General features: G+C 43.0%; 1 protein-coding gene across 3 annotated transcripts in view; it reads left to right on the top strand.

Moving 5' to 3' along the window:
- Positions 1–12,187, top strand: part of pmt (phosphoethanolamine methyltransferase) — a 104,559-nt gene extending 92,372 nt beyond the window's left edge. For all 3 annotated transcript variants that reach the window (XM_060915140.1, XM_060915138.1, XM_060915139.1), the window contains 6 exons: positions 807–896; positions 1,375–1,464; positions 1,602–1,724; positions 6,524–6,655; positions 11,540–11,656; positions 11,833–12,187. In XM_060915140.1, coding sequence (XP_060771123.1) covers positions 807–896; positions 1,375–1,464; positions 1,602–1,724; positions 6,524–6,655; positions 11,540–11,656; positions 11,833–11,943 — 663 coding nt within the window. In that variant the 3' untranslated portion in view covers positions 11,944–12,187. The remainder of the gene's footprint in view (positions 1–806; positions 897–1,374; positions 1,465–1,601; positions 1,725–6,523; positions 6,656–11,539; positions 11,657–11,832) is intronic.
- Positions 12,188–16,261: the final 4,074 nt, after the last annotated feature.

Genomic DNA, 16,261 nt, shown 5'->3' with positions numbered 1-16,261 from the left:
ATGTAAACGTAGCCTACGGGCGAGAGGCGGGGTACACCCTGGACAAGTCGTCAGATCATCACAGGGCTGACACATAGAGACAAACAACCATTCACACTCACATTCACACCTACGGTCAATTTAGAGTCACCAGTTAACCTAACCTGCATGCCTTTGGACTGTGGGGGAAACTGGAGCACCCGGAGGAAACCCACACAGACACGGGGAGAACATGCAAACTCCACACAGAAAGGCCCTCGTTGGCTGCTGGGCTCGAACCCAGGACCTTCTTGCTGTGAGGCGACAGTGCTAACCACTACACCACTGTGCCGCCCAGTACTCCAAACTACTTTAAAATAAACAAAAACATGTTCTGTTTCCACAGCACACTACGGTATGTAGTATGTAGGTTACTATAAGTTTTTATAGTGCCAAAATTTTACTAATCTGTTTTACATTCATATTTTTAACCAGCACTTTATTAGCTTTATACTTTGGAACTCTACACACGAGGCAAAATATTTTTTTTAAATATAATGCACAATGCAGAGATAGCATATAGATGCATGTGTTTTAAACTCTGCTACTTAAAATACAAAAATACACTCATGGAGCACTTAATTAGGAACACACGTACTCCTGCTGAGTCATGCAATTGATTGTGCAATAAGCCAATCATGTAGCAGCAGCATAATGCATAAAATGATGCAGATGCAGGTCATGAGGCTGAAATCAAACATGCAGGTAGGAAATGACCACGAAGCATGTTCATAAGATGTATTTTTCCCCCTGATAAATAAATCATATTTATCTCTTGACCCCTTCAGGAGTTTGTTGACCTGCTGAACCTTAAGCCAGGACAAAGAGTCCTCGATGTGGGCTGTGGAATTGGGGGAGGGGATTTCTACATGGCCAAGGTGAGCTGCACGGTCACTGACTGACTGGTCAACTTAACAGCATCAGGGTGGTCGGAGGGTTGTACTGTCAACTACCTTTGTCTCATTGCATTACTGTGTGAAATTGCTTTGTGTTTTTGGTGCGTTCTTATCTGGGGTGGGTTTCCCAAAAGCCTCTTAATGCTAAGAGCATCTTAACCAGGAGGGAGAGTGTTCATTGTGCTGCTTGCTCTACCATTTAACGATGATCTTTGTGCTACGATGCTTTTGGGAAACTCACCCCTGAATGGTTTCCTTTCCTTGTCCGCTTGCATACTAGTTGACCTTCATGAGTCTTGTTCTTACTTTGTGTGGTACTTTTCCCAAAATATACAGGATGTTTGACTTTTCTGTTTTTAATACTACAATTTTAACTTGCTTAATTCCCAGTGAAGGTAGCGGTACAAAGCCAATTCATGATTTTCTCAATGACCTCACTGGCCGTTTGTTTGATTGACAGACCTTTGGGGTGGATGTTTTGGGAATGGACTTGTCATCAAACATGGTGGAGATCGCTATGGAGAGGGCTGTGATTGAGAAACTGCCATCTGTAAGTGACACTCTTTGGGCCTGAAATACTATACATAGAACAGTCAAAGGCCATAGGAAGGATTTGTTTTATCATGATGTTTTTGCATTTCTTTTCTACTTGAAGAAGTTGACATCTAAATGCCCACTTTGCTTCAGGTGCAGTTTGAGGTGTCAGATGCCACGAAGAGAACATTTCCAAATAGCTCATTTGATGTGGTGTACAGCAGAGACACCATTCTGCACATTAGCGATAAACTCTCACTCTTCAAAAGATTTCATGTAAGTGTGTATGTATGTGTATTAGTGCTGATAGATTGCTGCGTTCAACTAAAACTTGTAACTCGGAATTTCCAAGGTTCAACGAGGAAAAAACAAAGTAAACACCCCCTCAATTCTGAATTCTTATTCATAAACTCAGGATGGTCTCCTCAACCCTCTGAGTTCAGCAAGTAACGTCAAATCAACATGGCTGATCACAGCATCAACAACTAGAAAAGCACTCGGAGAGTGCAGACCTCTGCCAAGAATCCTTTAAAAAAATCCGGGATCCAGAAGGTGATCCGGATCACCGCCAAAACTTAATGGATTGTTACTTGTGCCCAGTCACACCTCTGGAAAAAATTTCAGAGCAATCCATTCATTACTTTTTCCGTAATGTTGCTAACAGACAAACCAGCAAACAAACAAACAAACGCTACCAAAAACATAACCTCCGTGACGGAGGTAATAATAATAACTAGAATGCATTTCCGGAGAAAATGCGAAAGTGTGCTTGCTCAGGTGCGCCGCCATGGCGACCCGGCAAGAGAGGCGACCGCACGCCCACATGACAAGTTTTGTGTCAACACGCGAAAGCTTGGCCAAGACACAAGGTGGATTCTCATACGGAGATGACAGGCTGGCAAGGTTCTTTACAGGGACATCCCAGAGCATCACTAACATCGAAATTTAGATGTAATTCTAAATCTGTAAAGAGAGATGCCCCAAAACACGTTTTTGCTCATTGTGGCGCCCCCTAGTGGCCAAATGACACCAAATTTGATGAGGGTACATGAACTGGTGCCGACAGTCATCTCAACAAGTATGGTCTTGATACGTCAAAGCGTTTCTGAGATATGAGCCAAAATACGTTTTTGCTAATTGTGACGCCCCCTAGTGGCCAAATGACACCATATTTGATGAGGGTAGTTTGGATGGTGTCCAAAGTCATGCCACTAAATATGGTCTTGATACATCAAAGCGTTTCTGTGATATGAGCTCACTTCCTGTTTGGTGGCTTCGCCATCGATTTTGAGTGGCTGCCACGGGCGAATGCTTCGACATATGAGAGCAAAACGAATATCATTCATTAGGCATGGACTGGAGATCATGTATGCCAAGTTTCGTGATGATCTGACAAAACATGCGGCCAGGGTCACTCTACCTTCACTTTGGACAAAATTCAAAATGGTGGAAAATCTAATTAGGCGGAGAATGGTGTCATAGGATGTTTTGGAATCGTCTAGCTCCAAGGATTCCAACGGCACCAGATTTATGAAAACCGGACATATGAATCAAAAGTTACGTGCATGAACGCATGTAAGACTGTGATCAGTTGGTGGTGCTAGAGCGTGAGACGTACCAACATGAAACTTGATGAAATCAATGAAGTCCACTCCTCTATTAGTGTACCAAGTTTCATGACTTTACACCTTATGGTTTGGCCTACAGAAGGAAAAATCTGTTTTTTGCATCACGCGCCCATTCATTTCAATGGAGAAAAAATTAATCCTTTAAAAAAATCTGGGATCCAGAAGGTGATCCGGATCACCGCCAAAATTTAATGGATTGTTACTTGTGCCCAGTCACACCTCTGGAAAAAATTTCGGAGCAATCCGTTCATTACTTTTTCCGTAATGCTGCTAACAGACAAACCAACCAACCAACAAACAAACAAACAAACAAACAAACAAACAAACAAACAAACAAACAAACAAACCAACGCTACCGAAAACATAACCTCCTTGGCGGAGGTAATAAACAAAGTGGCACTTTTTTATTTTTAAATGAGTTATTGCTTTAGATCAGCCAACATACAGACACATCAGGTTGTTTATTTTTTTATATATATAGTATGTGTTTTATATATATAATGTGTTTTATTTATTTATATATATATGTGTGTGTGTGTGTGTGTGTGTGTGTGTGTGTGTGTGTATGTATGTATGTATGTGTGTGTGTGTGTGGCATAGGTGGCATGTAAGCTGGGGGGTCCGGGGACATGTTCCCCAGAAAATGTTGAAATACAAAGGTTCATTTCATGGCTTCTGGTGACATCGAGAGCTGATTTTTACCAGTTCAATATGTTGGGGAAAAGGTTATTTTACTTATAATTTTACTGACTTTCCACCCTAAAAACAAAACAAAAAAACCCCAAAATCAATATAATACTCACTTGCGTCTCATAAGCAGTGTACTGTTCCAAAGGAGACTGCAGTTTATTTCACACCAAACAAAGTGAATGGTGATGCATCATGGCACGAGTTGTTCAAAATACTGATCATTAAATTTTGGCAATAGTGCAGATGACTAAATCCTCTCGCTGTCAGACTCAAGCTGATCAGCAACATTAGATTCAACTTTAGATTAGATTCAACTTTATTGTCATTGCACATGTCACAAGTACAAGACAATGATAGCTTTTTATTATCCCACAAGGGGAAATTTACATTGTTACAGCAGCAAAATATATAAAGAGAAAAAGATAAGGCAGTGAAGGAGTAGTGCAAAAGTACTAAATATACAAAAAAGGATATATATAAAAGAAATAAACTACAAATTTAGAGATAAAAAAATTAACAAATTTGCATAAATTAACAGGTTTGCAGATATAGTTACCATAAGTGTATTACAAAGATGGTATTGCACGTCTAAGTATTGCACAGGTAGTATTACCAGTATTACCCAAATAGTATTGCACAAGTAAGTCGGTAAATTCATATACAAGCATATTTTCTGAATTGTATATATATAAACATATATATATATAAGTTTTCTGTTAGAAAGCACAACTTTATTCATCACACACTTGTGAAATTCCTCTCTGCATTTAACCCATCTGAAGCAGTGAGCAATGAGCACACACACATACCCAGAGCAGTGGGCAGCCATACTAACAGCCAGGGCTTAATTTGAGCCGGAACATGACGGAACAAGATCCGGAACCTCCGTCGTCGGATCCGGCAGCTATTTTCATTTCATTCGGTGTTCCGGCAGCTATTTAAATGGATCAGATCACCTCCGTGACCATCACAAAGGGAAAAAAATCAAACAATAAATTAAATAAATAAGTCAATAAAAATTTGTTTAGTGTTCGGTTTTGATTTTGATATCTGTTGTTGATTTCTCTCCTATGACATCCATAAAATCTATGCGTAAGGGGAGGGGGGGGACATGGGGTGTATACTTCCGCTCAATAGAACACCGGGTTTTTTGTAGCCATTAGCTTGCGCTGTGGAAAAAATGGCAAAAAAACAAGTTTACTAAAATTTTTCAAAGTCCCAGGACAGCCGGATCCTAAACGACCTAAAACGGACGACGTTGGACACAGTGACACTGCACCAGCACATGCTGTAAGTGTACCAGTCCGCGGGAACGATCAAAAAGAAGATGAGAAGAATGATGATGGCGGTGAAGCTAGAAATGTTAGCGCACCAACCGCAAAGGAAAGCCTTTTGACAAAGAACATGGCGAAAAGGGAAAAAAGGTGACTGGTAGGCTACCATACATTTCAACAGGAATGGACAGAGGAATTCGCCTTTGTGGGGCGAGAGGGTTCTGCTTTGTGTCCAATAGGCCTATACAATGACAAGATTGCATCGATGAAACAATGAAATAAAGCGGCACTTCGAAACACGCCAAGTTACATTTGCGTCAAAATATTCAGTGGGGGACAGGAGGAAGACGGCATGTCAAGAGCCTCTTCATTCTGAAAAAGAATATATTACACTCAAATTGTTGGTCATACGTAAAAATGCATTTTAGTTGTATTCAGCGTCACTTTTTATACATGGCTCTCACGAAAATGTATTTGAAAATATGTGGCTTTCATGGCTCTCTCAGCCAAAAAGGTTCCCGACCCCTGCCTTAACGTATGTGTGGAGAGCGAGAGTGAACTTGAGTGCCTGTTTGGAGCACATTCTGAGTGTTGTCCATTGTTGTCCAGGATTTGATAACTGGTGCTGTTGCAATACATGTCATGCAATAGGCGTGTGTGCGTAAAGTTATAGTAAACCGCCCCCCACCTTTTTTTTTTTTTTGAGTCACCGGACCCACCCACCTCCTGCGTTCCGGGACCTCCCACTTCACAAATTAAGCACTGCTAACAGCGCCCGGGGAGTAGTTGGGAGTTAGGTGCCTTGTTCAAGGGCACCTCAGCCCAAGGCTGTTCCATATTAACCTAACCACATGTCTTTGGACTGTGGGGGAAACCGGAGCACCCGGAGGAAACCCATGCAGACACGGGGAGAACATGAAAACTCCAAACAGAAAGGTCCCTGCTGGGCTCGAACCCAGAACCTTCTTGCTGTGATTCGACCGTGCTAACCACTACACCACCGTGCCACCACTTAGATCCCTTAGTTATCACTGCCATCTACTGGTCATCAGCAAACCTGTTAATTTATGTAAATTTGTTAATTTTTTTAGCTATTTGTTTAGTTTTCTGTTATGAAGAGGTAGACATACATCACTCATCACAGTTAGTTGACTAGATTGTTGCTGACAAAAACTCAACATGGAGTTGCCCATGCCCCCCCCCACACACACACACACACACTTTGTAGTTTGAAAGCAAAGAGGTCAAAAGTGAGGTTGTTCCGAATTCCGACTTGCCAGTTCCGAGTTAAACTGAACACAGCATATTTTTTTGAATCGTCTGACTTGCAAAAAAAAAACTTAGATCCCTTAGTTATCACTGCCATCTACTGGTCATGTAGTTTATTTCAGGCAATAAACTTTACATATGTAGTAAACCAAACCAAGTTTCAGTTGTCTCTGTTGTGTGTCTCATTGTGTTTTGTGTGTGTGTGTGTGTGTAGTCGTGGTTGAAGCCAGGTGGAAAGCTGCTAATCAGTGATTACTGCTGTGGAGAGAAGCCATGGACTCCTGCCTTTCAGGAGTATGTGAACCAGAGAGGTTACATCCTTTATACGCCACAGAAATATGGCAAGGTGAGCTACCATAAGCTGAAATAAGTGTACTTAACTCACATGGGACAAATGTACTGACCTCAGATCAGGTCTGTTTTCATGTTCTGTAACAAACTCTACTCGAGTTGTCAACAAATTAATGTCACTGGTTCATAAAAACATGCATTCATAAATAACATCAAATGCTTATATTTATTCAAGTGCTGTTAGTGAAGTGAAAAGAAGTGGATAGAGAGAGAAATAGAAGCCCGAAGGCCAGAGTCTTTCAGTCCAAACACCGCAGCATAACCAAAACGCGCCCCAACCGATGTGCTTCAGTCCATTAAATGATACAAAAAAAACTTCAGATCGTTACCAAAGTCCAAAAAAAAAAATAGTAATCCATAGCACAAGTCCAAGAACAGGGCAAGACAGTCTTTCAAAAAAACTCCTGCAAGTAAAAAAGGGGAAAAGGCCTTGATCTCACCTCCTTGGAACACTTGTTGAGTTCGCAAAATCCAGCAATATTCCAACATCGGGCGTGATGAGTAAAGGATGAAGAAAATGGATTTTAATGAAACCAAACATAAAGTGCTGAAGATCTCCAAGAAGAAAACTTCAACAACCATCAGGAACTACACCCTAGATGGCCGACAGCTTGAAAGTGTATCCTTCATCACTGACTTTGGCATAATGGTCTCCAATGATTTGTCCTGGTCAAAGCACATAGAAGTCACTGTTTCTAAAGCAAACAAAATTCTTGGTCTCCTTAAGAGAGTCTGCTGGGACATCTGAGACTTCAGCACCAGAAAGCTGCTATACTGTGCACTGGTCTGACCGAAGCTGGAATATGGTAGTACTTTGTGGTCACCTTACACTACTAAGCATCGAGCCCTCTTAGAGAATGTCCAGTGAAGAGCAACTAAATTCGTATTGAACTAACCCCAAAACATGACATATAGAGAGACTCAGAGTAAAAGAATCCCATATATGTTTTCGTACGTACGTTGGGGAGTGCCTGTTAGAGAGCATACTCTGTCTAGGCCGTCGGCATGGTGAGGTAGGGTGGCCAGTTCCTTTCCTCGCCGCCTTTAACTTCCCCAGTGTTTCCACCAGGTCCCCATTCACTGCTGGGTGGACAGGAGGCGAGCCCCAGGTCACCGTCCGAGGTGAGGCTCGAACCGGGGACCGTTCGCTTAGCGGTCAAGCACTCTAACCACTTGGCCACTTTACCTCATAGAGAGACTAATTAAACTTAATTTATTGCCTTTAGAATATTGTAGAGAAATATCAGATTTACTTCTATTTTTCAAGTCCAGAAATGGCCTTATATCTACTGATATTAGAAACCACCTGCATACTTTTGAACTATATTATTGTATACATATCCATCCATCCATTATAAGTAGCCGCTTATCCTGTCCTACAGGGTCGCAGGCAAGCTGGAGCCTATCGCCAGGTCATCGCAGGGCTGACACATAGACACAGACAACCATTCACACTCACATTCACACCTACGGCCAATTTAGAGCCACCAATTAGCCTAACCGCATGTCTTTGAACTGTGGGGGAAACCGGAGCACCCGGAGGAAACCCACACAGACACGGGGAGAGCATGCAAACTCCACACAGAAAGGCCCTCGCCGGCCACTGGGCTCGAACCCAGGACCTTCTTGCTGTGAGGCGACAGTGCTAACCACTACACCACCATGCTGCCCATTGTACACATAATTATGACCTTAATAATTATAATTTTATTTCCGAACATAATCAGGATTACTGTAGGAAATCACACTTTGTCAGGACTATTGAATTGTGGAACTTGTTGCCATCTAGTACTAAGGAAATTAACCTATTTACTACTTTTAAGACTAATCTAATTTATATTTATTTGTCTAAGCGAGGAACTTATAGTCCTCCAGGTTAGATATTAATTTACATTGATATACATTTTACTCCTTTGCCATATTCTTATTTACTTGTATGAACTTTTAGAGTATATTCTTAATGTATGTAGTATTGTAGGGGTTAGATTGCAATTGGGACGCAAGTTCTGTTTCTTTCCTCCATCACACCCTGTTTTAGATTGAATTATCTGTTTTGAGTCAATAATTGTTCCTCTTTTCTTTGTATTGTAATGTATTTTTGGTGACAAATTCATTAAAATCTAAAAAATCTAAAAAGGATGATCCACAGTTCTTTTGGCGATCAGCAAAACAATAAATTAATCCGGAATTTTAAGAGATCAGGAGGATATCAGGAAGTGCTGTAACGGCACCATCTACCTCCATCCATTCACTCATTCTTTTCTACATCCCATTTAAAAAGTAAACATGTGACTCTAAAGGGGCACAGCCATAGGACAGAGACAAAGAAGGTGTACATGTGCCGGTGAAAAGGTGAGTGACAGTAAGGAACCCTATTGTCTCCCTAGGCTCATACTAGCCTTGAATCAGTGATCTACACCCATGATAATCAAGATAGATAGAGAATTAGAAAGGTAGAGAACTCAGTAATAATACCTGGCCAAGCTTTTCATAATAAATTGCATATTAAGTTAGATACCTCCTTAAATTATAAACTTCTTAAATAACATCATCTTCAATAATTTCGCATGTCCTGCTATAAATAATAATGTTTGTTTCATTAGCAGGAACATATTATGTGGCTGATGCTACAGTTCTTATAAAACATGATCCAGTAGATATCAGGGTTGTCAAGTATGGACAGGATTTGGATGCAGGTGCAGGGTTTTATTTGATGAAACAGACTAATTCAAAGAAGCAAAGCAAAATGAAGTTAATAGATAGGCAACGTATCAGGTGACCAGCAAACAGATTTAACTGGACGAGGCAGAACTCCGTAAATAAATCAGACAGGGTCACTAGCTGAAAACTTAAGGACTTGAGTACTATCTCAATTCATGAAATGTATGTGTTCAGCCTACACGTACTTTATGTCAAAATGTATCTGTAACATTTTAATGCCAAAAGAACTTCATTTTTACATCACACATGTCAAGACCAAGCTCATCTGTATCTTATGCCGCTTTTCCACTACAAACGCGGCTGAGCCGTGCCGTGCCGAGTCGAGCTGAGTCGGGCTGAGTGGGGCTGTTGGAGTTGCATTTCGACTACAACCGCGCTGAACCGTGCTGGCTGGAAGTGGGTGGACACATTGGGTGGAGTTAGCGAAAGTGGGTGGACGTCACGTGATGTCGTTAAGCAGCGCAAACAGTGACATCAGTGACAGTGGCGGAACAAGTCAGAGCCGGGCCGGGGGCGGGGCAAATGACCGGGCCCTTTATTAAAGCTTATCATAACATCATTTTAGGCTACAAAATGTCCGCAACTGCGGTGTTTACCAATTTCAACACTACCGGGTGCAACTATGTTATTTAGTACATCAAGTCCTTCAAACGAACATGTAACTCAGAAACAAAAAACATTAGGATACTGTACATGGCTCATAATAAAACATCAATAGCCTATACTGCGCACATTATTTGAAGGGCATACGAATGAGCGCTCAGAGGTTGCAACGGTGACAGGAAGAGTCAGAAATAAAAGGAGGGCGGTGCAAACCTCACTGAATGCACTGTGTTTACCAATTTCAACACTACGGGGTGCAACTATGTTATTTTGTACATTAAGTCCTTCAAACGAACATGTAACTCAGAAACAAAAAAAACATTAGGCGACATACTGTACATGGCTCATAATAAAACATCAATAGCCTACTGCACGCATTATTTGAAGGGCATACGACGAGCCTTGCGCTCCGCGAACTCGTCCACGATGCTCTGTATGTCACTGATTCAGTGATCTTTTCAGCGGTAGTCTCACGACCCGAATAATAAACAATAAACATGGAGGACATGGAGTCGTTAGTGTTGCTGGTCTTGGTGCTGTGGCTTGTTGTCACTGACAACACGGACAGATACTGGCAAGAGCGTATAGGTGAGGCGAGGCGCATAAGGCTTCAGAAATTCTCGTAATTCGTAATTCTTCTTCTTCCGGGTTTGCGGTGTTTACAGATCCCAGCGCGCTCGCGGGGCGTGTGAGGACACTCCTCCTCACCAATCAGTGCACAGGGGAGTGTCTGCTCACGCCCCCAGCCTCACTCGGCACGGCTTGGCTCGCTTCAGCCCCACTCCAAAACGGTGCGAGTTTTAGGGGCTAAGCAGGGCTGAAGCGAGCTGAGTCGTGCTGGTTTTTGGTAGTCGAAACGCGAGCCGTGTCGGGCTGAAGTGAGCTGAAGCGAGCTGAAGTGAGCTGAAAAAGGGTAGTGGAAAAGGGCCATTAGAGGCTAGGCCATTCATTTGTTGACTTTTAAAAGAGTATAATCACGTGTAGTCAACGGTAATTTCTAGCTCATACATACACGTACTCTTAAATTGTAATTAGTTTCCTGTGATAAGGCATACAGAGCATTGAACTGTTCTCTGAGGTGGTGCTGTAGCTTTTTAATTCTCCATGTCAGCATGTTTCTAGCTATATATAGTATAGGAAGAGAGACAAGTGGAAAACAAGTGTGCTTAAAGAAAACTAGAGAACCAGAGTTCATCATCTGCGGAACCAATAATAGAAAACTGATTTGAAACTGATTTCCTGTCACATACTGTATGTCTATATTTAGACAGTCATATGATGATGTGCTTCAGATCTTGGAAAAAATAAACATCAGAAACACTAACAGTGTTGTTTAGACTTAATGGAACACAGATATCTATCAAACATAAAGGAAATAATCACACAGTCTATCTAAAGAGCAACACTGATTTATGTGTTATAAATATCTTGTTGCATTTGACAGTTAATAGGTGATAATGTTTTCTTCATTCATAACTGTGTGTGTGTGTGTGTGTGTGTGTGTGTGTGTGTGTGTGTGTGTGTGTGTGTGCGTGCGTGCGTGTGTGTGTTGTAGTTCTTGGAAGAAGCAGGGTTCAGTAATGTAAAAGCAGAAGACAGAACTGCCCAGTTCATTCAGGTGATAAAGGATGAGCTTAAGAAAGCAGAGGAGATGAAAGTGGAATTTATACAGGTACAGTAAAATAACACACACACATTCACAGAATGTGAACGTCTCTAAATAACCCATGCAAATGCTCATTCGTGGAATGTTACAAGATAAATACATCTGCTTCACAGTATAAGAGTTTATGGATCGATCATAAACATGATGTAAACAGTTTATAACAATGTTCTGCCTCCATGCAGGAGTTTTCACAGGAGGACTATGATGCTATAGTGAACGGCTGGACAGAAAAGTTGCAGCGCTGTGAAGTTGGAGATCAACGCTGGGGTCTGTTCTATGCCACAAGAGACTGAGAGAGAGCGAGAGAGAGAGAGAGAGAGAGAGAGAGAGACCATCTGCATGTTCTATACATAAAAAAAGAGAAAGAGAACAACCATGACAATATGTTAATGATTTTATTTCAAATGCCTGTTGAATAATTGTACAAAATATATATTAGGATTCTGTAAATGAGGACAGGACAGTATGGTATGGTTTAAATATTTTTTTAATTAAGAATTCTAACTTTGCTTCAATAAAAAGTAATATTTTCCTTTTTTCCTGATGTTCCATGTTTTGTGTTGTCTATTCTAGAGCAGTTACTTATCAAACCTGTATACAATCCCAGTCAGAAATTTGGATCCACCTTCTAATTCAATGGTTTATTTTTATTAATTAAAGTCACTTCATGTCTTAAAGTAATGACAGATGTAATTTCTCTTTACTTAGGTGAGCGCTTCTTGACATAACATGGATTACTACAGTTGTGGAATAGGGCTATAATGAGTGCAAAAGTCAGGTACATGAAGTGCTGAACTTCTAGACAAAAAAGTTCTAGTGCCAACTGAACAAGTGACAGAATAATATTTACTGTAATAGTCTGCTGAAGTACCAACACTCAGCAAATTGCCAAGGAAACAAAAAAGCATACAAAGTACAACTAAACAGAAAACTCTATACACTAATAGAGAACTGTTTACCGTTTAATCTCAAACACATTAAGAAGGCAAGAAATTTGCACTAATTAACTTTCAACGAGGCACAGTTCTTAACTGAAAAGCATTCCAGGTGACTACCTCATGAAGCTGGTTAAGATAATGCCAATAGTGTGCAAAGTGTCATCAAGGTAAATGCTGAATACTTTTGTGAGTGGATACGATCACTGGCCACTTTAATAGGAACTTGTTCTTGATTCTAAGATTTCTGTTCTTGGCTGCAGGAGTGGATCCCAATGTGGTCTTCTGCTGTTTCATGCTGAGATGCTTTTCTGCTCACCACGGTTGTAAAGAGTGATTATATGAGTTTCTATATCCTTCCTGGCAGCTTGAACCAATCTGTCCATTTTCCTCTAACCTCTCTTATCAACAAGGCGTTTGTTTCCACCCACAGAACTGTCACTCACTCAGTGTTTTTTGTTTTTCACACCATTCTGTGTAAACTCTAGAGACTTGTGTGTGTGTGGAGATTAGCAGTTTCTGAAATACTCAAACCAGTCCATCTGGCACCAGCACCCATGCCACAGTGAAAGTCACACTTTGAGATCACAATTTTTCCCATTCTGATGTTTGAAGTGAACATTAACTGAAGCTCTTGATTTGTATCTGCATGAGTCGATGCATTGTGCTGCTGTCAAGAGATCGACTGATTAGAGAACTGCATCAAACAGCAGGTGGATGGGTGTACCTAATAAAGTGGCCAGTGATTGTATGTTCCATATGTTATTTCATAGTTGTGATGTCTTCAGTATTGTTGTACAATGTAGAAAATAGTCAAAATACAGAAAAGCCTATGAATGAGTAGAGGTGTTCAAACTTTTGAAAGGTACTGTATGTGAAAGTTTATGGGTCCATTCCAAGAACAGAGTTTAACCTGTGGATTTATCACTTCCAAGGGAAAAAAGGATTACAATAATGAATTCATTCCCAGAGAGGTTGAACTAAGATACAAAGCCATCATGAGAAACTAGAAACTGGGTAGTGCCTTGCAGGAGACATGCTGAGGCTCAGAACATCCATCCTTTTACTCAAGTATTATTGAATTTACTCATGAGAAACAGCACAGATGGGCTCATCTTTGTTCCACATATGCATCAGTGAGCCTTGCGTGCCTATGACCCTGTCACTGCTTCACCAGTCGTCCTTCCTTGGCTACTTTTGGTAGGTACTAATGACTGCATACCAGGAACACCCCGCAAAACCTGCCGTTTTGGAAATGCTCTGACCCAGTCATCTAGCCATCACAATTTGGCCCTTGTCAAGTCACTCAGATCTTTATGCTTGCTCAGATGCTTATGCCATATTTTCTGCTTCCAACTTAGAGATCTGACTGTTCACTTGCTACCCAGTATATCCCACCCCTTGACAGGTGCCACTGTAACAAGATAATCAATATTATTCATGTCACTTCTCGGTGGTCCATGGTTTAAATGTTATGGCTGATGTGTGTGTGTGCTGTTGTTAGGGTTTTGCTGGGATTCGAACCTGGTTCGTTGGTGTGATGATCCAGCAAACCCCCACTAGGCCACCAGGGGAATGACTCAAATGCAGAGGCGTGAGGCGGAAGTAGAAAAAGTAACAAAAGGTTTATTAATACTATGTACACTATATACAATCCAGGGCAAAACAAAAAAACAAAAACAAAGAGTATAATTCAAAAAGAAAAAGGCAAAAATGCAAAAGCTCAGAAGATCCACAAAACACAGTACAAAGGAAACTGGAGATAAACATAACAGCACAAAGACTCCGTGACAAGAGGACTGAACTCAGGGGTATAAATACACAAACTAATTAAGGACACAGGTGAAGATAATTAGGACTAACAGGCAATTAACAAAAAAAAAAACACAAAACACAGGAACAGTGGTGGCCTCTAGAGGCCAAAATAAATATGACACGAAAAGGAAATAACAGCGGCCTCTAGAGGCCAAAACAGTCCAAGTCCTAACAGGACCCCCCCCTCTAGGAGCGTCTCCTGACGTTCCCAGGGCGATCCGGATGGGCCGAATGGAAGTCCCGACACAGTTCTTTATCCAGGACATCCCGAGCAGGAACCCAGCAGCGCTCCTCAGGACCATAGCCCTCCCAGTCCACCAGATATTGCAACCCGCCGCGGACCCGGCGGGAGTCAAGCAGGCGATGCACAGTGAACACAGTCTGCCCCTGGAAGATGCGGGGGGGTGGGGGGTTCCTAGGGGCAGGGGCATATGTAGACGTCAGTACAGGCCGCAACAGGGAAACATGGAAAGTGGGGTTGATCCTCAGAGTCCGGGGCAACTGGAGCCGGTAGGAGACAGGGTTCACTCTGCGCACCACCTTGAAGGGGCCAATGTAGCGAGGAGCAAGCTTGCGGTTCTCCACCCGCAGCGGAAGGTCCTTAGTGGACAGCCAAACCCGCTGCCCAGGGCGGAAAGTGTGTGCAGGTCTTCTGTGGCGGTTGGCCTGAGTCTGGTTGGTTCTGGAGGTCTGTATGAGGGTCTTCCTGACCTTGCTCCAGGTCTTGCGACACCGTCTCACATATTGGTTGACCGAGGGCACCCCCGCGTCCTCCTCCTGGTCCGGGAACAGAGGTGGCTGGAACCCGAATTGGCACTGGAATGGCGACAGCTTGGTGGCCGATGACTGCAGGGTGTTGTGGGCGTACTCTGCCCATGGCAGCCAGGTGCTCCACGATGTCGGGTTATCCATAGCCAGGCCTCGCAGGGTGGTTTCCAGGTCCTGGTTGAGCCTCTCCGTCTGACCATTGGACTGTGGGTGAAACCCAGAGGAGAGGCTGGCAGTGGCTCCGATGACCTTGCAGAACCCGTGCCACACTCGGGAGGAGAACTGGGGCCCTCGGTCTGAGACGATGTCCTGTGGAAGACCAAAGACTCGGAAGACATGATTAAATATAAGTTTCGCTGTTTCAAGAGCAGAGGGGAGTTTGCACAGAGGTATGAAGCGGCAGGCCTTGGAGAATCTGTCAACAATGACCAAAATGACCATGTTACCTTGTGACTCAGGGAGACCCGTGATGAAGTCGACTGCCACGTGGGACCAGGGACGCCGGGGAATGGTCAGAGGATGCAGGAGACCCTGGGGACGCTGTCGTGGGTTTTTGGTTCTGGTGCAAACCTCACAGGACAGGACAAATGACCTTACTTCCTGCTCCATGTTAGGCCACCAGAAGCGTCTTTTCAGGAAGTCCAGGGTCCTCTGAGCTCCCGGGTGGGCGGTGAGAGGGGAAGAGTGACCCCACTGGAGAACCTTGGCCCGGGCTTGATGTGGGACGTACAAGAGGCCCGGTGGCCCCGTCCCAGGACCGGGGTCCTGGCGTTGGGCTCGTCGAACAGCCTCCTCAATACCCCAGCGGACAGGGGCCACAATCCGGGACACCGGGATAATAGGCCCGACTTCATTCTCCCTGTTAGTGGCAGAGAACAGCCTGGACAGTGCGTCAGGTTTGGTGTTCTTGGAGCCGGGACGGTACGAGAGGGTGAAGTCAAACCAACTGAAAAACAGGGCCCACCTAGCCTGTCGAGGGTTCAGTCTCTTGGCTTGCTGGAGGTACTCCAGGTTCTTGTGGTCAGTCCAAACCAGGAATGGATGTTGCGCTCCCTCCAGCCAGTGCCTCCACTCCTCAAGGGCCAGTTTGACC

This window comes from Neoarius graeffei, chromosome 2 (assembly GCF_027579695.1).
Source record: "Neoarius graeffei isolate fNeoGra1 chromosome 2, fNeoGra1.pri, whole genome shotgun sequence".
NCBI classification, from domain to species: domain Eukaryota; kingdom Metazoa; phylum Chordata; class Actinopteri; order Siluriformes; family Ariidae; genus Neoarius; species Neoarius graeffei.
Note: the sequence above shows the minus strand (reverse complement) of the source record. Positions and strands in the feature narration are given on the sequence as shown.